Consider the following 27,505-nt stretch of genomic DNA (forward strand, 5'->3'; position numbering starts at 1 on the left):
TAGATAGATAGATAGATAGATAGATAGATAGATAGATAGATAGATAGATAGATAGATAGATAGATAGATAGATAGACTAAATATTAGACATTAGATAATCTAACAAAATATTATATTATTATATTATATTATTATATAAATATAATAATTACTGGTGAAGTATAATAAATCATTAAGTGACATTGTTCTCCAGCTGTACTTGAGACATTATTCATTTCAGGAAGTGTTATTGTATCTTTTATATTCCTTCTGATGTTCACTGATCCACTGTTCACACACACACACACACACACACACACACACACACACACACACACACACACACACCTTCTGTATCCTCTGCTGGTATTCGGCTGCTTTCCTCTTGAGCTCTTCGCTGGTCTGTCGTGACTCTCTCAGCTCGGTCTCGTACAGGTCGCTTCGTCGGCGGGCGGCAGAAAGATCCTCCTCCAGCTGTCTGACGGTCACCTGCATCTCCTCCAGCTGAGCGTGATATTCCTGCACACACACACACACGTCAACACACCCCGAGAAACATCAGCTCAAATATGAAGTTCATGCATGTTCAGCACGTTTACGCACTCACACATGCTCACAATCAAACTCACGCACACACAAGCTTACACACACACTCACGCTCACAAACTCACATGCATTCACACACACACACACACACACACACACACACACACACACACACCAAGAAACATCAGCTCAAATATGAAGTTCATGCATGTTCAGACCGTTTACGCACTCACAAACACTCACGCACACACAAGCTTACACACACACTCACAAACTCACACGCACGCACACTGAGAAACATCAGCTCAAATATGAAGTTCATGCATGTTCAGCACGTTTACGCACTCACAAACACTCATGCACACACAAGCTTACACACAAGCTTACACACACTCACAAACACTCACGCACACACAAGCTTACACACAAGCTTACACACACTCACAAACACTCACGCACACACAAGCTTACACACACACACACACACCGAGAAACATCAGCTCAAATATGAAGTTCATGCATGTTCAGCACGTTTACGCACTCACAAACGCACACACAAGCTTACACACACTCAAGCTCACAAACTCACACACACTCACCGAGAAACATCAGCTCAAATATATGAAGTCGCACACTGCAAAAAATGGCTTTTCTCACTCAGTGTTTTTTACTTGTTTCCAATCAAAATATCTAAAAATTCTTAAATGAAGATGCATTTACTAGATTAGTAAAATGACATAAGATATTATGTCTTGTTATCTGGGGAAATAAAAAATAAAATTAAACAAGCTAAATTAAAACAATGGGGTAAGAAAATGTATCTTGTTTCTGTTTGAATTAACATTATTTTTCTGGCCCCATTGACAGATCATTTTATTTTAAGCAACAGCTCACTCAATTTTGATAGATTTCCCCAGAAAACAAGACATAATATCTTATGGCATATCTTGATTTAAGAATTTTTAGATATTTGGACTGGAAACAAGACATAAATACTAAGTAAAGAAAAGCATTTTTTTGCAGTGCATTCATAAATTGCATGTTCAGCATAACAGAAATGATAATAACCCTGGCTATAAAGAGCAACACTAAACGTCGGCGTGTGTTCCCGCTCCTCCAGTGTTCTGAGAAGAGCTCATGTTCCTGTGAGACGCCCTGCCGACAGCAGCCGGACGGGTTAATGAGGGTCTGAACGAGGAAGATGCATTAAGGAATCAAACGCGCGGCTTCAGAGAGGGACTGAGATATCATGTGAATGATTACTGGCTGAGACTCTCTCTGAAGTCGGCGGGTCTTACGGGGTTAATTGTGCCGCGTTTAGAGGCCAGAGAGAAACACACACATACAGACAGACCGAACACAGTCATTTCAGTCTGAACCCAGAGCCTTAAACAATGAGACTGCAAGTGCACTATATATTTATATATATATATATATATATTTAGGCCATGCATATAAATTCCCATCCATTTGGATTTTTAACAAAAACAAAATAATAAACTGAATGTAATGATTACTTGATTGAAAAAATTCATGACAGTTTATTAACTATTTGCATCTATTTGATTTCACTTTAAAAAAATCTGATTGTTTTTAAATGCATTTATTAAAAATGTATTTAACATTTTTTTAATTGTTAAAAACTATGACTGTGGTTAAAACAAGTGGTTGAATATGGTTGGAACAAGCAATATTCAATTAGATAAAATGTATGAGATTGAAGCTAATTGGATTTATTTATGATAAATATATAAACCCAGTTATTAAAAAACACATTCAGTTTATTAGTACTATTAGGGTGTACTCACACTAGGCACGGTTGCCATGAACCGGGCCCGAGTACGATTGTCCCCCCTCCCCACTCCCCCTCTGGCCTGCACTCACATAGGGTTTCAGCATTCGTGCCGGAGCACGCTTACTTCATTATGGTGCGACGGTTTCGGGATAAACAGGAAGAGCGGCGCTCTCACTGAACACAATGGAGTCCAGCACGGTTAGCGCTCACACTGCATGCGAACCGCGCCCGAGTCCAACTGAACCGTGCTCTGGCCCACCTCTTCCAAGCGGGCCAGGGCCGGCTAATCGAGCCGCGCCCGGGCACGGTTCGGAGCACTCACACTAGTCAAACGAACCGCGCTTTGGTGGTCAAACGCACTCGGGCACGGTTCAAACTGGCTAGTGTGAGTACACCCTTAGAGAAATCAGTAAAACTTTATAACAAGATCTCATTTGTTAACAGTAGTTAATCCATTAAATAACAAACTAACAATATATATCAATTCAATTACATAAATCTTAAATTTTGAGTGTAGATTAGCTGGATTAGACGGAGTCTCTTTCTGCCTGTCAATCATTTTACACGCTCACACAAGGGAAGAGGAACTTGTCATGTGTCAGGCACAAACACACGTGTGTTTTAGGATGCAGCAAGAGTTTTTCAGTGCAGGGAGAAACAGCGGCACGAACTCCAGATGAATCTGACGTGCAGATATACAGATATACCAATATTTTCATTCACAATCTGGAGTGTGTGTGTGTGTGTGTGTGTGTGTGTGTGTGTGTGTGTGTGTGTGTGTGAGAGAGAGTGATTGCGTGAGTGAGTGAGTGTGTGTGTGTGTGTGTGTGTTTGAGAGAGTGATTGAGAGAGTGAGTGTGTGATTGAGAGAGTGAGTGAGTGTGTGTGTGTGTGTGAGAGAGAGTGATTGCGTGAGTGAGTGAGTGTGTGTGTGTGTGTGTTTGAGAGAGTGATTGAGAGAGTGTGTGATTGAGAGTGAGTGAGTGTGTGTGCGCACGCGTGTGTGTTTGTGTGTGAGAGAGTGATTGAGAGTGAGAGAGAGTGATTGAGAGTGAGAGAGTGAGTGTGAGTGAGTGAGTGAGTGTGTGTGTGTGTGAGAGAGAGTGATTGAGAGTGTGTGTGTGTGTGTGTGTGTGTGTGTGTGTGTGTGAGAGAGAGAGAGTGAGAGTGATTGAGAGAATGAGAGAGAGAATGAGTGAGTGAGTGAGTATGTGTGAGAGAGTGATTGAGTGAGAGTGTGTGTGTGAGAGTGATTGATTGAGAGAGTGTGTGTGTGTGTGTGTGTGTGTGTGTGTGTGTGTGTGTGTGTGTGTGTGTGTGTGTGTGTGTGTGTGTGTGTGTGTGTGTGTGTGAGAGAGAGAGAGTGATTGAGAGAATGAGAGAGAGAATGAGTGAGTGAGAGAATGAGTGAGTGAGTGAGTATGTGTGAGAGAGTGATTGAGTGAGAGTGTGTGTGTGTGTGTGTGTGTGTGAGAGTGATTGAGTGAGAGTGTGTGTGAGAGAGAGTGAGTGAGTGTGAGAGTGAGTGTGAGAGAATGAGAGAGTGAGTTAGAGTGAGTGAGTGTGAGAGTGAGTGAGAGTGTGTGTGTGTGTGTGTGTGTGTGTGTGTGTGTGTGTGTGTGTGTGTGAGAGAGAGAGTGATTGAGAGAATGAGAGCGAGAATGAGAGAGAGAATGAGTGAGTGAGTGAGTGAGTATGTGTGAGAGAGTGATTGAGTGAGAGTGATTGAGTGAGAGTGATTGAGTGAGAGTGATTGAGTGAGTGTGTGTGTGTGTGTGTGTGAGAGAGTGATTGAGAGTGAGAGAGTGAGTGAGTGTGAGTGAGTGAGTGAGTGAGTGTTAGAGTGTGTGAGTGTGTGAGTGAGTGAGTGAGTGAGTGAGTGAGTGAGTGAGTGAGTGAGTGAGTGAGTGAGTGAGTGAGTGAGTGAGTGATCGGTGATCTGGATGAGATCTGCTGAGACGTCAATCACTATGACACTTAATTACTTCAATGTAACAAGAACAAAGTGTCTAGCATGCTACTAAACACTAGTGTGTGTGTGTGTGTGTGTGTGTGTGTGTGTGTGTGTGTGTGTGTGTGTGTGTGTGTGTGTGTTGATATATACAGATAGGCTGAAAAGATTTCAAACTAATCTGGAGAATTTCCACACAAAAACAGATCAAACTCCCGCCAGTTTGTGACAAAGCCTTTTTGAGATCCCAGCATACTCAGGGTTTAAAACCAGCTCACGACACGTTTTCCAGCACAGGATTATCCACTAATTCTTGTCTCTAGTTCAGTGAGTGAAATATTATTCCCCATAATGCCTTGAGCTCATGTTCATGCACACACACACAGAACCACCAGAACTTGCATGTTTGCCTTTTGTGATTATGTCCCATAAGAAAACCCATTCTGGCATAAACATAAACTTCAAATACAGTGTAAGCATAACATCACTAATCTATGATCAGGTAAAAAAAAGTTCCTCTCGATCACTCAATGATCACTCAATCACTGACAGGACATTATCCTGAACAAACGACTATGATTGCAGAGGAAACACATTCACCAATAAACCAGGAAACTATGAGGAAACACTGAGGGAAAAAAGTAACACGGAAGAACTTAATGATGTGTGATGATTAGCGATTAGCTGGCGTGTAGAAGAGCCTCCTCAGCGAGTCCTCAATTACAGGATGAGGTTCTGCAAATGAATGGCTAATAAAGTCGAGCTAATGGAGATCCCGCGGGAAGCACTCGGACTGATACAGAGTTCATATAATATACTGATTTGCTGCTCAAGAAACTTTTCAGATTATCAATATTGAAAACAGGTTTGCTGCGTCATGTTTTTCTGGAAACCGTGTTACACTACCATTCAGCAGATTAGAAGCTTTTATTCAGCGATGATTGAATGTTTTAATTACATCGTTATACCAGTAGGTGGCGACAAGTGACTTAAATGTATTTGTCATTGAATCATTAATTCAAGAGATTCGCTCAAAAACGCTGATTCATCTATTAATGAAACAAGTGAGTCATTGAATCATTCATTCAAGAGATTCGTTCAAAAACACTGATTCATCCAGTAATGAAACAAGTGAAGTCTTTATGAGCGAGTCATTTAATTATTCACTCAACCCGATAACATTTTTTTTTTAGTTCAAATTAATGAAATATTTTTTTTAGCTATTTTCACTCACACACACACACTCTTTACGACTCTTTAAGTGAGTCATTGAATCATCAATCACTCAACCTGATTTTTTTTTAAATATAATTAATTTAGATTACATTTTTTAAATAGACTCCAGCAATTAACATTTTGTCAGAACCTCTAATAAATTACATGTTATTTTATTCAAAATCATGGGAGAATCGTGATTTCTGTTTGAAATAAAAAGGTGTGATTCTCAATTTATCCATAATGGTGCAGCTCTAATGAAGACTGGAGTAATGATGATGAAAATGTAGCTTTGATCACATGAATAAAGTACATTTTACAGTATAACTTTATTTTAAATTGTAATAATATTTTCAGATTTGTACTGTATTTTTTATCAAATAAATGCAGCCTATAATATATATAGTATATATGTAGTGAAGTGAGTTTGTTCACCTGCTCCTTGATCTCCTGGAGTTTGTTGCTCTGTTCTCTGATGTCATGGAGGAGCTGGAGAGCTTTATCATCTTCCTGTGACACTTCGACACGAGCCTGTTCCAGACTGCGCTTCAGACTCTATATACACACACACACACACACACACACACACGTCTGTTATGTAGAGATGCAGCAGTTGCTGGAACGCAAGGTCAGAACAAAAAATGCCCAGCGTGCCAAGAGTGGTTTTATCAGTGAGAGTATTTGCATTAAAGGCGGAACATCAAGAGTGCAGATATGAAATCCAGTCAGTTTTGCTGTTCTAGATATGAAACAATAGATACGTCCATCAAAGAGTGTGTGCTGATAAAGTCCTGCTCTGTCTGACAGATTATCAGCTTTACTTCCCCTCAAATTAGACTAATTCAGATTTTTATGCATCTGACTTAAAGAGAACCCTGTGTATTAAGACTTGTATGGCTTACTATAATGTAAATGATGTCTTATACTGAAATATGTAGTCGAAAACCCATGAAAAAAATTTACGTTATTTTAAAAATCCATATCGTTCTATACATATTTTGGACAATGGGGGGGCGCCATTTTAGGTGCGCCCAACTCGTCAAATAAATTACTGATACGATGCCACATTGTGTGGCTTTTGGTTGTAATTTTCAGTTGAAGGGCAACAAGACAAGCGATGTATTATATGTAGATGTATGCAGGATTGTTTTCTTCTAAAATGTACTTCAATAATCTTTGTTTTATTTCCAAACTGAAAAAATCATGTTACAGTGTGGAGTGTGATGCGATTGGTCCGTTGGTTAGTCCAGTTATCCAATCAATCACATGATCTATTAAGTCACATGTGCATCCAGGAATTTATTCAGTAAATGTGTTTCTATCGTAGTTTATGTGCATGTTTTTTTTACAGAATAAAACAATAAATGACATTTGTTAATAAACAAATATCCATTACTCGCATTGTTTCTGCATTAAATTATTACATTGTTTAAATTAACTGTGATTTAGTATATGTACATTTCTGAAATACATAACTTAGACAGTTTCCTCTGATAACAGGGGCCGGTTTCACAAAGCTATTTTAGACCGGTCTATAGTGTTAGACAAGTCTAAAGTTTGCTCATAGACTAGGCTAATGCAAGTTAGACTGTTTCACAAAAATAAAGACTGACTTAATTTAGACCAAAAACATTAGACACCTTACCCCCAGGCTAACTTACCCCCCAGACACCTTACCCCCAGGCTAACTTACCCCCAAGACACCTTACCCCCAGGCTAACTTAGCCCCAGAGACCTTACCCCCAGGCTAACTTACCCCCAGGCTAACTTACCCCCAAGACACCTTACCCCCAGGCTAACTTAGCCCCAGAGACCTTACCCCCAGGCTAACTTACCCCCAGGCTAACTTAGCCCCAGACACCTTACCCCCAGGCTAACTTACCCCCAGAAACCTTACCCCCAGGCTAACTTACCCCCAGACACCTTACCCCCAGGCTAACTTACCCCCAGACACCTTACCCCCAGACACCTTACCACCAGGCTAACTTACCCCCAGACACCTTACCCCCAGGCTAACTTACCCCCAGGCTAACTTACCCCCAGGCTAACTTAGGTCTAAGACTCTATGTTACCGTGGCAACCAGCAGTAACAATCAGTTACATTACAAACAGCCAAAAGAAAAGGGAAAATGGCTCATAATTTAAACATTTCTTCTTGTTACTACATTCTCCGCTAAATTTCCCAAGTAAAATGTCCTTGTAACTGTTATACTCCTCCAACACACACATATGTTCCGCTGGGGTAAACTGCACTGAGCGGCTGAATGCGCTTACTCGATCCGCCATGTTTTTTGTTTTGAAAAGTGTCTTATTTTACCCAGAATGCATTGCAGTGTAGTCCTACTTAAGATAGTCAGAGTCTTAAGTGCTTTGTGCAACGGTCTGATTAAGATGTCTATCTGAAGTCTGACTATCTACTATATCTAAGCCACAGTCAAAGTCTGTCTTTGTGAAACGGCCCCTGATCACTCTAAATTGTAAAGTGGCATTTTCTGTAAAGCTGCTTTGAAATTACGTGTATTGTGAAAAGCGCTATACAAATAAATGTGAATTGAATTTGAATGCTCTCAAAGCATGCTATTTTTATGCACATTTTCAAATATTTAATGTATAGTTGATATATTACAGTTCAGCATCTTCCACTCACGCTGCATTCGGTGATGTAAGTGGCGAGGTCCTGTTCCAGGATGCTCCTCTGGGTCTCGGAGGCTTTGAGCTCCACATCCTTCTGCTGGAGGACTGACTCCAGGTCAGTCATCTTACGCTGAAACCGCGAGATCTCCTGCTCCATCTGAGCGGCCACAAACACAAGCACCAGGTCTAAATGCATTTTACAGCAGCGCTCCAATCACGCCAACACAACCTGCGCATGATAGACACTTACACCTCTGCAAACACAACACGGCGATGCTAGCGAAACTGTATTTCATTCTCCATTCAACGTGTATGACTGTACACACAATTTGTGTTGGTTTGCACTGTTTTCTGGATTTACCTGGGAATATTAGCTCAGTGTTCATTCAGACTAGCCGTGTGTGATACTGACAACAACAAAAAAAATCAGCATCTAAATATTTTGTGGTATTTTGTCGATAAGGATAATTGGACAATATTTTCCTAAGTGTGTGTTTGTACCTTGGCTAGTTTAGGCCTGTCGTGGACAGACGACTCCTTATTTTTAAACTAATAAAACTATTTATAAACTGAACTTGTAAACATTTAAATTGAACTAATTTAACTTTTAAGGAATTGATTTCCAGGGGCATTTATACCTTTATAAGGCAATTTTTCTAACCTTATTAGAGACATGCATCATGTCAAATTCTTGCATTTAATCAAATTCAACTGGAATAATAAGACACTGTATACCAACCAAACAAAATCAGTATCAACAAGTATATTACAGTACATTTTTGCACTGCAGAAGTGGTACAAAACCTGCATCTAATGCGGGCATTAACACAGCAAATTAATATTTTGAAAATCAAAATATATGAAACGAAATATGAAACTAAAACCAAGTTTTATCAAGTCACTCACTCTCTCTCGATGAGTGAGTCATTGAATCATTCACTCAACCGATTCTTTCACACAGCTGATTCATTCATTAACTAATCACCACTCTGTTGCACTCTGATTCGGTTGCAGTTGTTTGATTGGCAAAAATAAAGCAAAAACAGACAATATTGTGACTAAAATGTAAACATTTTACTAATATACAAAAATCACATTTGAAAATCTTGTTGATATTCTGGAAAAACTTGCTTGTGTGACATTGATTAAACATATCATAAAGAAAAATAGGACAAAACAATCATACAAGGGCATTTTTGTCCCATATATTGAATTTCAGGATCATTCTAACTGAATTCTCCAAGTCTACATCAAGCAGAGACTTTGTTTTTTGCTTTGCAAAGTGAGGGACATACTGGATAATGTCAGCTTCCACATCCTTACAACAACAGTTACAATATAATCATAGACTACATATCGCACACCCCTGAAATCTCTTCACCCAGGTGTCTCTGCACTCTTACCTTGTGACATTTGTCTTGAGTGTCTTGCAATTCTTTGCTTTTGATGTGCAGTTTTTTTTCCATGGAGTTGGTCTTGGCAGGAGAGTTGAGTCCTGCGCCGACCGATCTGACGACACAAAGAACAACGAACCCTTATGAGAACCACATCAACACTCATCTAGAGCCCATAACAAGAGTGTGAGAGCGGTTGTTTTCCTAGGAATGTGGGAAATATCGTAAAGCGTCTGTTCGGCCTTTCACGTTCATTACACACTCCATTAGTTTCATGTGAATTCATTACTCAATTCAACACCAACGAACATCATCTTTACATGCCATTCATTAATGAGCATGACATGAATTAGACGTAAGGGAACATCAACTAACAATCAGGTTCTCTTCATGAACAAGAACCGGAAGTGTCACAGAACCACAAACGTCTCTGATCAGCTTCACAGAATTGAAAATGAAAACACAATTATATTTGTCTTAGATTAGACTGACTGAGATTTGTATGGAAGCTTGTTTCCACTACGGTGAATAAAAAATTAAAAAGGTTAAAAAAATTCTTGCAATTTCGAGTTTATATCTCACAATTCTGACTTTTTTCAAAAAAATGTGAGATTTAAACACAATTGTGAGTTATAAAGTTCGAATTCTGAGATAATTCGCTTTTTCATTCTTTATTCTGTGACAGAAACAAGCTTCCCATGAAGCATTGCGAACAGCATAATCAAATTAAAAACATTGGAGAAATATTCATAAATTAATAAACAGCAATTAATGCGCCACATTAATAAACAGGAAGGCAACAGTATTATGATGCAAACTTTATCAAAGTTTTCATTCTCTCATTTCATAATATAATGCTTGTGTCTTGCTCAGAGATCTGAACTCAGATCTCTCCGCCATTAGACATCGGATCATTACGGCTGAAAGTGCTGAGGAGGGAAAGACACACACACACACACACACACACACACACACACACACACACACACACACACACACACACACAAGCTAAAGTGCTGATTATACCAGAACTCCAAACCAGGCCGGAGGGTAATAAAAACACAACAACTGCCCTTCATTTACATACACGTGTGTGTGTGTGTGTGTGTGTGTGTGTGTGTGTGTGTGTGTGTGTGTGTGTGTGTGTGTGTGTGTGTGTGTGTGTGTGTGTGTGTGTGCATGTGTTTGTCTGCACATTATGGAATCAAAATACTTATAACACAGCTGAGTCATAATTAAGAGTGAAATTAAGATTGTGAAAAAAAAGAAGAAAAAAAAACTATAATGACTGTTTCCACACAGGTTTGCCAAACTCTCCTCCCACCTCGTCGACCCCGCCCCCTGTCAGACATTGGTCCGTCAAACATAGACTCCTCCCACACTCGCACCACTGCTCGACGGCAATATTTGGAAAGCATCACAGACGCTCTTCAGGAAGCCAAACTACTGATGGATTCTAGTTGAAAACGTCTCAGAGGATTCGAAGAAAGAAAGAAACGCCTAAATATAGTGAACCGAACGCCTACGACGGTATAAAAAGACATGTGAACCTCAATACAAACCAACAAAGACAGGAAACAACTCGAGTTCCCACATGCATCATATGTCAGTGATTCAGAACTGAGTAAAGTGTGTCTGACGGATGAATGTGTTCCAAAAATACAGAGTAAAATCCCAGCGGCCGCACAAACACAACACACATTACACTAACGGAGAGAGAGAGAGAATAAATCTGACAAAAATACTGCAGCGGAGGGAAAGAGCGAACCAATCGGCTCGTGAGCATCGGCTTTGACCGGCGCGCTGATGGCTCGTCCACCGAGAGCAGAACGAAACAACAATCACCACCTGAAGAAAAGAAAAACACTCTTGCTAAAGGAGATCATTTTCTAACTCTAGACTCAATGATCCGGTGCCTCACGATGCTTCAATCTCCATTTCTTGAGCTTCTTCTGGAATAAATTCATTTCCGTCGAAGAATTTCAGCTTTTTCTTATGGAAGCTTGTTTACGCCACAGAATAAGACATTTTAAAAGATATTTTGCGACTTTTTATCTCACAATTGCGAGTTTACATCTCGCAATTCTGACTTTTTTTCTCACAATTGCATGTTTATATCTCACAATTCTGACTTTATAACGTGCAATTGCGAGAAAAAAGTCAGAATTGCGAGTTCTGACATCTCTTAGAATTGTGAGATATAAAGTCCAATAAAAAAATGTACTGCAAGTTATAATTCTGACTTTATAACATGCCATTATGACTTTATATCTCCCAATGTGGTATTATAAAGTCAGAATTGTGAGCTATAAACTTGCAATACATTTTTTATTGGACTTTATATCTCACAATTCTAAGAAAAGATGTCAGAACTCACAATTCTGACGTTTATATCACAATTCTGACTTTATAACGTGCAATTGCGAGAAAAAAGTCAGAATCTGACATCTTTTCTTAGAATTGTGAGATATAAAGTCCAATTAAAAATGTATTGCAAGTTTATAGCTCACAATTCTGACTTTATAACACGCAATTGGGACTTTATATCATGCAATTATGACTTTATATCTCCCAATGTTGTGTTATAAAGTCAGAATTGTGAGCTATAAACTTGCAATTATTTTTTCCCTTAGAATTGGACTTTATATCTCACAATTCTAAGAAAAGATGTCAGAACTCGCAATTCTGACCCTTTTCTCGCAATTGCATGTTATAAAGTCAGAATTGTGATATAAACGTCAGAATTGTGAGTTTATTTCTCAAAATTGTTCCTTTTTAATCATGCAATTGGGAGATATAAAGTGTGCACCACTACTGTTGATTTATTGATCCAATAAATTAGTTGAATTCCATGCATATTCCATTTTTATGACTGTATTCCACGATTTCCTCCACATGTTCTGCCTCATAAGGCCCCAATGATGCCGTGTCTCTGGTCCCTCATGCCCATGAAGGTGTCCTCCTATCAAAACACAACTGAACGCATGAGAGGAGCTGTGAAACAGAAACGCCTGAAGCTTCAAGAGCCCCTCGAGAGCATCTAAATGCACACAGCAAATAAATAATCTAAATACGGCATCACACCGGCGAGGTCTAACGAGATTAGAGGTTCTGTCTGTTTGCTGTAAAGCAGTCCATTACCCAGCGCTTACAGACTTCCCTTTGGAGAAACCCGACGCATCCCAGGGGTCTGATCAGAACGGCCCACAACCCACTTCATAATTGGGCCTTAAACTATAATTATACGCTATGCATTTCAAATTGTGCCTTTTGAGAATGAAGGGAGAAAATAAACTGCAATGGGAAAATGTGCCGTTGAGAATTACATTTCACATTAGTTGGCATCAATAAAGGTTTCAGGTGCAAATCGGTTATTACAGCATTAACATCGAACTATTGATGATTCAAGCATGAACATCAGCATCCAAACTTCTGCACTCAAACACTTGAGAAACATCTTGCTCTTTCTGCCTGACGTGGGCGTCAGCTGACGGATATAGACACACTTATGCATTCTGTGAATACAGTAGCGATTGATCTGCAGGAGCGCATTGCTTATTCTTAGCTCGACCGACGGACAAAGACAAGGCTGACTCACGGCTTATGTTCGGTTAATGTTCTCCCAGCATTCCTGTGGTGCTCAAACATGCTGCGTCTATCGATCGGCCATCGAGAAAGGTCAAGTAAATGAGTGTGGCAGGTTCCTCTCCCTGAGCGTCTGCAAGATGAAACAATCCCTGCATCCACGGTTCTTTTAAAGTCCCCCTGTAGTCAATCATTTAATCCCTTAAAACTCAGCTTTGATCACCAAAAATTACATATTTAAGTGTTTTTTCCTTGAAAAAATATGTCTTAAAATATCTTGAATGTAACTCGACACCCTTGCCTCATTTAGTATGCGCGGTTCTATGAATATGCAAATGAGCCCCGCCTCCACTCACTCACTCAGCTCAGAGATCCACTGGTTGACGATCACACGTTGATCTGATTGGTTACAAGGTAGTTTGTGACGTCAGAAACACCAGCGATTTCAAAGCGTGTGTTTGAGACTGTCTTTGGTTCACTGCAGTTTTAAGGAGGAAATACTCAGCAATGCTGTCGACTTATGAACTTACACATGGTTTGTCTTAAAGCAGATTAAAAACACCACATAAACACATAAACAACATTAAACGCTGGATTTACACCACAGGGGGACTTTAAAGAACAAGGACTTTGCTTTGATATGCACAAAATCAACTTGACTCCAAAAGGTCTTCAAACAAACTATGAAAAACTATAACGAGAAATGGGTGAACACAGGTTTACATTCATAAGCATAGCACACACTTTCCTACCAAAGCGACTCTGGGTTTCTCAATGTTTTGGCACTTTCACAATATTTGATGTGGATGTTCGTATTTCTGTACTTGCTTTGAACATGTGTTTTTTAAATAAAAAAACTAATAAAAATATTTAATCATTGTCATTTACATGCACTAAATACACCTGACAAAACAGTTTGAACTGAATCACAGAAATTAATCAAACTCTAAAGGCCCATTCACACCAAGAATGATAACTATAACAATAACTATATTAGTTATAAACTATACAGTTTGGTAATCATGAGTCTTTAAAATATCGTATGTTCCGCAAAAGAAACAAATGTCATACAGGTTTGAAACGACATGAAGGCAGAACTTAAATTTTTGGGTGAACCTTCCCTTTAATGTTTTTCTTTTTATTAATATAGAAAAATAAAGTAATTTTTTAATGAAATTACACTCTTAATAAACTAAAACTGTGAGTAGGTGGCAGTAAATGTCTTAATGAGTAAGTCATTCATCTATTTGATTCATTCAGGAATAGAGTAAATGGCTCTCTTTATAAATGGATTCAAAGTAAGACACATCTAAAATAACTCGGGCCGGTGCTCGATCAAAAAGAAACCTTAACTCGAATACAAAAGAACTGGCACATTGCTATTCATGCTCACAAAAACATTTATTAACTTGCAACATTTTGACCAAAAGTCAGGCCAAAAAAGAAAGAAAGAAAGAAAGAAAATGGGTTAAGGGGTTAGGCACGTTAAGACGTTTTTTGCCTTGAAAATAATCAAATATAAAACAACACTGCATAGTCTTCACTGTATAAATTAAATATAGATTAATCCTAAATCTACTAAAGAGCAGTGAGCGATTTTCTTTTTGTCTTTTGTTGTTTGATTAATATTAATGACACAGACAGTAGCAGGTTTATTGGGCTGCTGTCACTTTAAGAGCTAATGCACAGATCCAATATACTGAGCAGCTGGAGTCAAGTAATGTAAAACAATGTGATTAAACATCTTGCATGCCAGCAGCCATCCACATGTTAACAGAAGAACAACATTATTATTTCCAGATTAGATATGGTCAGAATCATAAACCACTTCTCAGATAATCAGAGGGTTTGTTGAGGTGAAGCTGCGATGACTCCATCTGGAAACAAAACCCAATACTGTCACTCACACTGTGAAATCTCAGATATGAAATCTAGGGATGCACGATATATCGGCCACCATATCGGTATCAGCCGATAAATGTTCGTTTTTAGTTTTATCATTATCGGTCCAATAAGAAGATTTGTCCGATATATTAAAGCCGATAAATAATGTATTATTTCCTTCAGCTGAGACACTTCAGATGCGCACTGTTCAACATGATGATTATGAATTGCTTGAAATATGATTGGAATCACTTCAAAAAAAGGAAAATACAGTTCAGTGCAACATGTGCAGCGCAAGTCTGTCATATCGGCTACATAACATTATCATGAGAACATTATAATTGTGTGTTTGGGACATGGATTTTAATAGTGAGACTTTTGTTTTTGTAATCAGGCTCTCAAAAATTATATAAAAATCAGGATTTAGATTTATCGGCCAATATATCGGTTATCGGCTTTCAAATATAAAGAATTATCGGTATCAATGCATTTTCATATCGGTGCATCCCTAATGAAATCCTGATGTCAGACACGTGCTCTAATGCTTCACACATTGAAGAAGCAAGACTGGACAAAAATGTAAATTCTGTCATCATTAACTCGGTGCATTTGGAGCCTGACAGTCTCTGGTAACTGTATGGAAAAATATGCGTGAACAGAGAAATAAAGTCGACATGAGGGCGAGAGAATGACGGCGAATGCTCATTATTGCACAAACTATTCTTATACTGACAAACTAGATTTCCTTTGAATTATCTACCAGACGACGCACCTCGAATAACCATGAGTCACAGAGAGAAGAGGAAGCCACCTACACACCGCCGGTCATTACAGTGTGAACCTACAGGACACACTCCAATTACAGCACTGCCTCAACTGAACACACACACCATCTCTCCAGAGACGCTTCAGCACGACATATCACATCGTTAATGCGCTTTTACTCCACAATGAGGTGAATGTCAAACGCCACTACAGGACTCGACAGTACGAGCATTTCACTCGCATTCGTGACTAAAAATAGATGTGTGCGAACTGTTAAATGCATGTAGGTGCACGTGTGCGAAAAGTTTTTTGAACAAAGTCGCTGTCTCTGCGCTGAACCAATGTTGATCCACGCATGATCCACACAAACGCGCCTTAAATAAATGGGTTTCATAGAGCAACGCATCATATCGGCTGCGCCGCTTTCTTCTCTCCACAAGCGTGTGCGCTCCCGTGGCGTCTGTCGTTGCTATGCAACCATGAACTGCGCTCTCCATGATGACGAGGAAGTATCAGCAAAGGATAAATAGATTTCTAGCTCTTGCATAAGCTTTACTATATGTTTATGGAGATGAGAAATACAAACCCGCCCAGTACAGCTATGATGAGCTGTTCGGTAGAGCCGACGGTACCAAGATCTGAAGTGCCACTGCGATCCAATCAGACACGACTGGACTGTAAAACTAGAATCCTGTGCGGGTGTCCACATGCACTGCCTGATAAACGCATGTTTTTCTATCGCACTGCCTGATAAACGCATGTTTTTCTATCGCACTGCCTGATAAACGCATGTTTTTCTATCGCACTGCCTGAGAAACGCATGTTTTTCTATCGCATGCCTGAGAAACGCATGTTTTTCTATCGCATGCCTGATAAACGCATGTTTTTCTATCGCACTGCCTGATAAACGCATGTTTTTCTATCGCACTGCCTGATAAACGCATGTTTTTCTATCGCACTGCCTGATAAACGCATGTTTATCTATCGCATGCCTGATAAACGCATGTTGTTCTATCGCACTGCCTGATAAACGCATGTTTTTCTATCGCACTGCCTGAGAAACGCATGTTTTTCTATCGCACTGCCTGATAAACGCATGTTTTTCTTTCGCACTGCCTGATAAACGCATGTTTTTCTATCGCACTGCCTGATAAACGCATGTTTCTCTATCGCATGCCTGATAAACGCATGTTTTTCTTTCGCACTGCCTGATAAACGCATGTTTTTCTATCGCACTGCCTGATAAACGCATGTTTTTCTATCGCACTGCCTGATAAACGCATGTTTTTCTTTCGCACTGCCTGATAAACGCATGTTTTTCTATCGCACTGCCTGATAAACGCATGTTTCTCTATCGCATGCCTGATAAACGCATGTTTTTCTTTCGCACTGCCTGATAAACGCATGTTTTTCTATCGCACTGCCTGATAAACGCATGTTTTTCTTTCGCACTGCCTGATAAACGCATGTTTCTCTATCGCATGCCTGATAAACGCATGTTTCTCTATCGCATGCCTGATAAACGCATGTTTATCTATCGCATGCCTGATAAACGCATGTTTTTCTATCGCATGCCTGAGAAACGCATGTTTTTCTATCGCATGCCTGAGAAACGCATGTTTTTCTATCGCACTGCCTGATAAACGCATGTTTTTCTATCGCACTGCCTGATAAACGCATGTTTTTCTATCGCACTGCCTGATAAACGCATGTTTTTCTATCGCACTGCCTGATAAACGCATGTTTATCTATCGCATGCCTGATAAACGCATGTTTTTCTATCGCATGCCTGATAAACGCATGTTTTTCTATCGCATGCCTGATAAACGCATGTTTTTCTATCGCACTGCCTGATAAACGCATGTTTTTCTATCGCACTGCCTGAGAAACGCATGTTTTTCTATCGCACTGCCTGAGAAACGTATGTTTTTCTATCGCATGCCTGATGTTTTTCTGTCGCACTGCCTGATAAACGCATGCTTTTCTATCGCATGCCTGATAAACGCATGCTTTTTTATCGCACTGCCTGATAAACGCATGTTTTTCTATCGCACTGCCTGATAAACGCATGTTTTTCTATCGCACTGCCTGATAAACGCATGTTTTTCTATCGCACTGCCTGATAAACGCATGTTTTTCTATCGCATGCCTGATGTTTTTCTGTCGCACTGCCTGATAAACGCATGTTTTTCTATCGCATGCCTGATAAACGCATGTTTTTCTATCGCATGCCTGATAAACGCATGTTTTTCAGTAGCACTGCCTGATAAACGCATGTTTTTCTATCGCATGCCTGATAAACGCATGCTTTTCTATCGCACTGCCTGATAAACGCATGTTTCTCTATCGCATGCCTGATGTTTTTCTATCGCATGCCTGATAAACGCATGCTTTTCTATCGCACTGCCTGATAAACGCATGTTTTTCTATCGCATGCCTGATGTTTTTCTATCGCATGCCTGATAAACGCATGCTTTTCTATCGCACTGCCTGATAAACGCATGTTTATCTATCGCATGCCTGATAAACGCATGTTTTTCTATCGCATGCCTGATAAACGCATGTTTTTCTATCGCATGCCTGATAAACGCATGCTTTTCTATCGCACTGCCTGATAAACGCATGTTTTTCTATCGCACTGCCTGATAAACGCATGTTTTTCTATCGCACTGCCTGATAAACGCATGTTTTTCTATCGCATGCCTGATGTTTTTCTGTCGCACTGCCTGATAAACGCATGTTTTTCTATCGCATGCCTGATAAACGCATGTTTTTCTATCGCATGCCTGATAAACGCATGTTTTTCTGTAGCACTGCCAGATAAACGCATGTTTTTCTATCGCGCTGCCTGATAAACGCATGCTTTTCTATCGCATGCCTGATAAACGCATGCTTTTCTATCGCATGCCTGATGTTTTTCTATCGCATGCCTGATAAACGCATGCTTTTCTATCGCACTGCCTGATAAACGCATGCTTTTCTATCGCATGCCTGATAAACGCATGTTTTTCTATCGCATGCCTGATAAACGCATGTTTTTCTATCGCATGCCTGATAAACGCATGTTTTTCTATCGCATGCCTGATGTTTTTCTATCGCATGCCTGATAAACGCATGTTTTTCTATTGCATGCCTGATGTTTTTCTATCGCCTGCCTGATGTTTTTCTATCGCATGCCTGATGTTTTTCTATCGCATGCCTGATAAACGCATGTTTTTCTATCGCATGTCTGATGTTTTTCTATCGCATGCCTAATAAACGCATGTTTTTCTATCGCATGCCTGATAAACGCATGTTTTTCTATTGCATGCCTGATAAACGCATGTTTTTCTATCGCATGCCTGATAAACGCATGTTTTTCTATCGCATGCCTGATGTTTTTCTATCGCATGCCTGATAAACGCATGTTTTTCTATTGCATGCCTGATGTTTTTCTATCGCATGCCTGATGTTTTTCTATCGCATGCCTGATGTTTTTCTATCGCATGCCTGATGTTTTTCTATCGCATGCCTGATAAACGCATGTTTTTCTATCGCATGTCTGATGTTTTTCTATCGCATGCCTAATAAACGCATGTTTTTCTATCGCATGCCTGATAAACGCATGTTTTTCTATCGCATGCCTGATAAATAGAGATGCACCGATTGATCGGCTGGTGACCGGAATTGGCCGATTTTCACGTGATCGGCCGTGACCGGTCGGTCAGTCTGACAAATACCGATTTTATGCCGGTCAAATGCACTCGGGCGCCGCATGATTAACATCGCGCAACATCAGCATCACACGTGCACACGGAACACACATGTAGGAAACCTTGTGAATTACGTCCGTTCAGACCGCAAGCGCATATTTTTTTCCGGCGTGCATGTTAACCAATGAGTGCATTCACAACGGGAGCGGGAGCAGCGCGTGAGCGTCAAGCAGGAGCGTCGCGAGCAGTGAAGCGCGTGTTTCGGCACCGAGTCTATTTGCTGCACTGCTCACGCTCATTTAAAGGGAAAGCACACTTTTGATGGACAAAATAGCCTAAATACGGTTTCACAAAAAAGTGCCCAAAATGCACAGAATTTGCGTGTTTTAACAAGAACTGGAGTAGGCAATGTCAGAAAAGAAAACGAACACTAATATTTATAGAAAATGTACCCATTTAAACTTTTTTTATTATTCAGTTTGTACAAGTGATTGCAATACATTTACATTTACATTTATGCATTTGGCAGACGCTTTTATCCAAAGCGACTTACATTGCATTATCCTATACATTTATACATAGGTATGTGCAATCCCCTGGGATCGAACCCACAACCTTGCGTTGTAAACGCAATGCTCTTACCACTGAGCTACAGGAAAGCAATAGGCCTGTGTGTGTGTGCTTTGAGAAATATCTTTATACTGCAAGGCTATATTTATTTTATTTTCTATTTATATATTATTTTATCGCCATTCCCTGTTTTCATACAGACGTTTAGTTTGCTAAATACATGTATAAAAAAATGATTGGATATTGAATGTGAAAAGGAAATGGTTCTTCCATAACACTGCACTTTAGATGTGTGTTAATTACCCACACCTGGAGTAATTTATATAGTTCTATTTTATAGCATTTATCTGTTGAAAAAAAATTTTACTATGCAAATTGTAAAATGTTCTATTACAGAAAAGATATAAAATAAATATTTGTGTGTGCTGTAAAGTGGTTAGAAAAAATAAAATCGGAATCGGCTAAAATCGGTATCGGCAGGTCAAACTTAATGAAAAATCGGAATCGGCCCAGAAAATTGTAATCGGTGCATCTCTACTGATAAACGCATGTTTTTCTATCGCATGCCTGATAAACGCATGTTTTTCTATCGCATGCCTGATAAACGCATGTTTTTCATCGCATGCCTGATAAACGCATGTTTTTCTATCGCGTGCCTGATAAACGCATGTTTTTCATCGCATGCCTGATAAACGCATGTTGTTCTATCGCATGCCTGATAAACGCATGTTCTTCTATCGCATGCCTGATAAACGCATGCTCTTCTATCGAATGCATGATAAACGCATGTTTTTCTATCGCACTGCCTGATAAACGCATGTTCTTCTATCGCATGCCTGATAAACGCATGTTCTTCTATCGCATGCCTGATAAACGCATGCTCTTCTATCGCATGCCTGATAAACGCATGTTGTTCTATCGCATGCCTGATAAACGCATGTTCTTCTATCGCATGCCTGATAAACGCATGTTCTTCTATCGCATGCCTGATAAACGCATGTTCTTCTATCGCATGCCTGATAAACGCATGTTGTTCTATCGCATGCCTGATAAACGCATGTTCTTCTATCGCATGCCTGATAAACGCATGCTCTTCTATCGCATGCCTTATAAACGCATGTTGTTCTATCGCATGCCTGATAAACGCATGTTCTTCTATCGCATGCCTGATAAACGCATGTTCTTCTATCGCATGCCTGATAAACGCATGTTCTTCTATCGCATGCCTGATAAACGCATGTTCTTCTATCGCATGCCTGATAAACGCATGTTCTTCTATCGCATGCCTGATAAACGCATGTTCTTCTATCGCATGCCTGATAAACGCATGTTCTTCTATCGCATGCCTGATAAACGCATGTTCTTCTATCGCATGCCTGATAAACGCATGTTCTTCTATCGCATGCCTGATAAACGCATGTTTTTCTATCGCATGCCTGATAAACGCATGTTCTTCTATCGCATGCCTGATAAACGCATGTTCTTCTATCGCATGCCTGATAAACGCATGCTCTTCTATCGAATGCCTGATAAACGCATGTTGTTCTATCGCATGCCTGATAAACGCATGTTCTTCTATCGCATGCCTGATAAACGCATGTTCTTCTATCGCACTGCCTGATAAACGCATGTTCTTCTATCGCATGCCTGATAAACGCATGTTCTTCTATCGCATGCCTGATAAACGCATGTTCTTCTATCGCACTGCCTGATAAACGCATGTTCTTCTATCGCATGCCTGATAAACGCATGTTCTTCTATCGCATGCCTGATAAACGCATGTTGTTCTATCGCATGCCTGATAAACGCATGTTCTTCTATCGCATGCCTGATAAACGCATGCTCTTCTATCGCATGCCTGATAAACGCATGTTCTTCTATCGCATGCCTGATAAACGCATGTTCTTCTATCGCACTGCCTGATAAACGCATGTTCTTCTATCGCATGCCTGATAAACGCATGTTCTTCTATCGCATGCCTGATAAACGCATGTTCTTCTATCGCACTGCCTGATAAACGCATGTTCTTCTATCGCATGCCTGATAAACGCATGTTCTTCTATCGCATGCCTGATAAACGCATGTTGTTCTATCGCATGCCTGATAAACGCATGTTCTTCTATCGCATGCCTGATAAACGCATGCTCTTCTATCGAATGCATGATAAACGCATGTTTTTCTATCGCATGCCTGATAAACGCATGTTTTTCTATCGCATGCCTGATAAACGCATGTTCTTCTATCGCATGCCTGATAAACGCATGTTCTTCTATCGCATGCCTGATAAACGCATGTTTTTCTATCGCATGCCTGATAAACGCATGTTTTTCTATCGCATGCCTGATAAACGCATGTTTCTCTATCGCATGCCTGATAAACGCATGTTTTTCTATCGCACTGCCTGATAAACGCATGCTTTTCTATCGCACGCCTGATAAACACATGTTTTTCTATCGCACGCCTGATAAACGCATGTTTTTCTATCGCACGCCTGATAAACGCATGTTTTTCTATCGCATGCCTGATGTTTTTCTGTCGCACTGCCTGATAAACGCATGCTTTTCTATCGCACGCCTGATAAACACATGTTTTTCTATCGCACGCCTGATAAACGCATGTTTTTCTATCGCATGCCTGATAAACGCATGTTTTTCTATCGCATGCCTGATAAACGCATGTTTCTCTATCGCATGCCTGATAAACGCATGTTTTTCTATCGCATGCCTGATAAACGCATGTTTCTCTATCGCATGCCTGATAAACGCATGTTTTTCTATCGCACTGCCTGATAAACGCATGCTTTTCTATCGCACGCCTGATAAACACATGTTTTTCTATCGCACGCCTGATAAACGCATGTTTTTCTATCGCACGCCTGATAAACGCATGTTTTTCTATCGCATGCCTGATGTTTTTCTATCGCACTGCCTGATAAACGCATGCTTTTCTATCGCACGCCTGATAAACACATGTTTTTCTATCGCACGCCTGATAAACGCATGTTTTTCTATCGCACGCCTGATAAACGCATGTTTTTCTATCGCATGCCTGATGTTTTTCTATCGCACTGCCTGATAAACGCATGTTTTTCTATCGCATGCCTGATGCTTTTCTATCGCATGCCTGATAAACGCATGTTTATCTATCGCATGCCTGATAAACGCATGTTTTTCTATCGCATGCCTGATAAACGCATGTTTTTCTATCGCGTGCCTGATAAACGCATGTTCTTCTATCGCGTGCCTGATAAACGCATGCTCTTCTATCGAATTCATGATAAACGCATGTTGTTCTATCGCACTGCCTGATAAACGCATGTTGTTCTATCGCATGCCTGATAAACGCATGTTTATCTATCGCATGCCTGATAAACGCATGTTTTTCTATCGCATGCCTGATAAACGCATGTTTTTCTATCGCGTGCCTGATAAACGCATGTTCTTCTATCGCGTGCCTGATAAACGCATGCTCTTCTATCGAATTCATGATAAACGCATGTTGTTCTATCGCACTGCCTGATAAACGCATGTTGTTCTATCGCACTGCCTGATAAACGCATGTTGTTCTATCGCATGCCTGATAAACGCATGCTTTTCTATCGCATGCCTGATAAACGCATGTTCTTCTATCGCACTGCCTGATAAACGCATGCTCTTCTATCGAATTCATGATAAACGCATGTTGTTCTATCGCACTGCCTGATAAACGCATGTTGTTCTATCGCACTGCCTGATAAACGCATGTTGTTCTATCGCATGCCTGATAAACGCATGTTTTTCTATCGCATGCCTGATGTTTTTCTGTCGCACTGCCTGATAAACGCATGCTTTTCTATCGCACGCCTGATAAACACATGTTTTTCTATCGCACGCCTGATAAACGCATGTTTTTCTATCGCATGCCTGATAAACGCATGTTTTTCTATCGCATGCCTGATAAACGCATGTTTCTCTATCGCATGCCTGATAAACGCATGTTTTTCTATCGCATGCCTGATAAACGCATGTTTCTCTATCGCATGCCTGATAAACGCATGTTTTTCTATCGCACTGCCTGATAAACGCATGCTTTTCTATCGCACGCCTGATAAACACATGTTTTTCTATCGCACGCCTGATAAACGCATGTTTTTCTATCGCACGCCTGATAAACGCATGTTTTTCTATCGCATGCCTGATGTTTTTCTATCGCACTGCCTGATAAACGCATGCTTTTCTATCGCACGCCTGATAAACACATGTTTTTCTATCGCACGCCTGATAAACGCATGTTTTTCTATCGCACGCCTGATAAACGCATGTTTTTCTATCGCATGCCTGATGTTTTTCTATCGCACTGCCTGATAAACGCATGTTTTTCTATCGCATGCCTGATGCTTTTCTATCGCATGCCTGATAAACGCATGTTTATCTATCGCATGCCTGATAAACGCATGTTTTTCTATCGCATGCCTGATAAACGCATGTTTTTCTATCGCGTGCCTGATAAACGCATGTTCTTCTATCGCGTGCCTGATAAACGCATGCTCTTCTATCGAATTCATGATAAACGCATGTTGTTCTATCGCACTGCCTGATAAACGCATGTTGTTCTATCGCACTGCCTGATAAACGCATGTTGTTCTATCGCATGCCTGATAAACGCATGCTTTTCTATCGCATGCCTGATAAACGCATGCTTTTCTATCGCATGCCTGATAAACGCATGTTTATCTATCGCATGCCTGATAAACGCATGTTGTTCTATCGCATGCCTGATAAACGCATGTTCTTCTATCGCATGCCTGATAAACGCATGTTGTTCTATCGCACTGCCTGATAAACGCATGTTGTTCTATCGCACTGCCTGATAAACGCATGTTCTTCTATCGCATGCCTGATAAACGCATGTTGTTCTATCGCATGCCTGATAAACGCATGTTGTTCTATCGCACTGCCTGATAAACGCATGTTCTTCTATCGCATGCCTGATAAACGCATGTTTTTCTATCGGACTGCCTGATAAACGCATGTTTTTCTATCGCATGCCTGATAATCGCATGTTTTTCTGTCGCACTGCCTGATAAACGCATGTTCTTCTATCGCATGCCTGATAAACGCATGTTTTTCTGTCGCACTGCCTGATAAACGCATGTTCTTCTATCGCACTGCCTGATAAACGCATGTTTTTCTATCGCATGCCTGATGTTTTTGTCGCACTGCCTGATAAACGCATGCTTTTCTATCGCACTGCCTGATAAACGCATGCTTTTCTATCGCATGCCTGATAAACGATAAACGCATGTTTTTCTATCGCATGCCTGATAAACGCATGTTTTTCTATCGCACTGCCTGATAAACGCATGCCTGATAAACGCATGTTTTTCTATCGCATGCCTGATAAACGCATGTTTTTCTATCGCACTGCCTGATAAACGCATGCCTGATAAACGCATGTTTTTCTATCGCATGCCTGATAAACGCATGTTTTTCTATCGCACTGCCTGATAAACGCATGCCTGATAAACGCATGTTTTTCTATCGCATGCCTGATAAACGCATGCTTTTTTATCGCACTGCCTGATAAACGCATGCTTTTCTATCGCACTGCCTGATAAACGCATGTTTTTCTATCGCACTGCCTGATAAACGCACTAGAAAAGAAAGCATGTCTGTGCTTATGTTTATAAAACAGATGTCTGTTGCATGAATGACGACACATCAAGTCCAATAAACAACACACCTACTGCAGTCTCAATGCATGCATTTCAGAAGTGTGCATCAGTGAAGTGCAGTTTACGGTCCTCACAAGATACATCACTCATTATTACAGATGTTTGTTTGCCTCAAGATGGATCCAGCGTTCTCATATCGCAACACATCTCCGGTGCACCAATCAGCAGCTGCGCTTCTGCATTAACATTCCCACGCTCCTCTGCTGGGGCTGTGTGTGTTGCGTTCGGCAGATTTCATGATGCTGGAAGCGCTTTATCAAGACGACAGCAACATGACATACAGCTGGACAAATACGCATTTCAGGATTAGAGAGAGAATATGCGTATGAAAGGAAACTCACCATGGCTACCATAATAATGCATTCTGGGTTATGGGTTCGTTTTCTTTGACTAACGTTATAAAGCTTCACCTGACTGATTTTCCCTGTGCTTTCCCTTCAGCTCCTGGGAAAAAACACGTTATTTACGGCTCATCTGGGACCAGATTCCCGACCGAGACCTTCAGCTGATCCACATTATGGTCTTACAGCACACAGGAACTGAGCGGCGCATAACAATAAACTCACGCTTGAATGCATTCATAGATGCAGGGAATCATTGGGCAGGATGTCGCTCTCACACACACACACACCACTGCAATGGATCCAGATGCTCTCTTGAGAAATTCTCATTACTGCAATACAGTTATTTTGTAAAGCATGTATTATTAAATTCAACTAATTAAAAACAGGCAATGATATTTAAATACTTTACCATTACAATAAAGAGGTTTTTTTGGGGGCATTATGGTAATGGCGAAGGGAAAATTAAAATTAAACCATTTAAATAAATAAAAAACGTTACAATAGTGAGAATTTGGGGGGAATTAAAAAAAAGGAAATAAATATTACAGTAATAAGACTTTTTCACATTATGCTAATGACAAATGGGAGGAAATAAAAAATAAAAAAATAAAATCTCACTAAAATAAAATAAAAAATAAAAAATTTACAATAATGAAAATTAGGGGGGAAATGATTTATTTTTTTGTATTTTTTTTTACAGATTTTTACAGTAAGGAGACTTTTTGAATTATTGTAATAACATAAAAAAAATTTTTAAAAAAAATCTCTGAAAAATTTATTTAAGAAAAAAATTACTGTAATGAGAAATTTGGAGGAAATAATTGTAAAAAAAAAAATATACATATATTTTTTAATTAGTTCTCATGCTTTTCTTCTGATTCATAGCTGAAATACACCGTTCAATAAACACCGAGCCAGAAGATAAGATGCGAACGCAGACCAAGACAACAGCCCACATCTCGGCAAACACAGATCCGCTCACAGATCCGCTCACGTTACACAGTGTTTACGTGCTGATGGGGATTTCATTGTGCTGCACGATCACACACACACACACACACACACTCCGGACGAGGGTTTCCCGTTCCCCTGCATGCACATCTGTGATCCCTTCCCTGATCCGTGAGTCTCCGTTACAAAAACATCCCTACACACACACACACACACACACACACACACACACTCACTCACTCTCATTCATCTTAAAGACACATGAGCGCGCGCGAGAATCACTGCTTTATACCTGCATATGCACATGGCAACACATCCGAGAGATATTCCCAGATCCGTGAGTCTCCGTTACAAAAACATCCGCGCGCACACACACACACACACACACACTCTCTCTCATTCATCTTAATGACACATGAGCGCGCGAGAGAAGCAATACCTCGCATTCAGCCACAATGTTGCCTGGTGACAGTCGCCGTGGTGATGT

General features: G+C 40.2%; 1 protein-coding gene across 2 annotated transcripts; it reads right to left on the reverse strand.

The window, feature by feature from the left end:
* Positions 1 to 202: 202 nt before the first annotated feature.
* LOC309491860 (citron Rho-interacting kinase-like) lies at positions 203 to 27,339 on the reverse strand. Of its 2 annotated transcripts, none has more exons than XM_082190884.1 (5): positions 27,311 to 27,339; positions 9,524 to 9,629; positions 8,134 to 8,277; positions 5,922 to 6,041; positions 203 to 498 (listed from the first exon to the last, which is right to left on the reverse strand). In XM_082190884.1, exons 1-5 carry the CDS (start codon positions 27,322 to 27,324, stop codon positions 217 to 219), a joined length of 666 nt encoding a protein of 221 aa, XP_082047010.1. In that variant the 5' UTR covers positions 27,325 to 27,339; the 3' UTR covers positions 203 to 216. The 2 variants fall into 2 exon arrangements, with proteins under 2 accessions (XP_082047010.1, XP_082047009.1); XM_082190883.1 differs by lacking the exon at positions 27,311 to 27,339 and adding an exon at positions 13,113 to 13,352.
* Between the last annotated feature and the right edge of the window lie 166 nt (positions 27,340 to 27,505).

This window comes from Leuciscus leuciscus (genome assembly GCF_965113295.1).
Source record: "Leuciscus leuciscus genome assembly, contig: HAP1_SCAFFOLD_644, whole genome shotgun sequence".
Taxonomy (NCBI): Eukaryota; Metazoa; Chordata; class Actinopteri; order Cypriniformes; family Leuciscidae; genus Leuciscus; species Leuciscus leuciscus.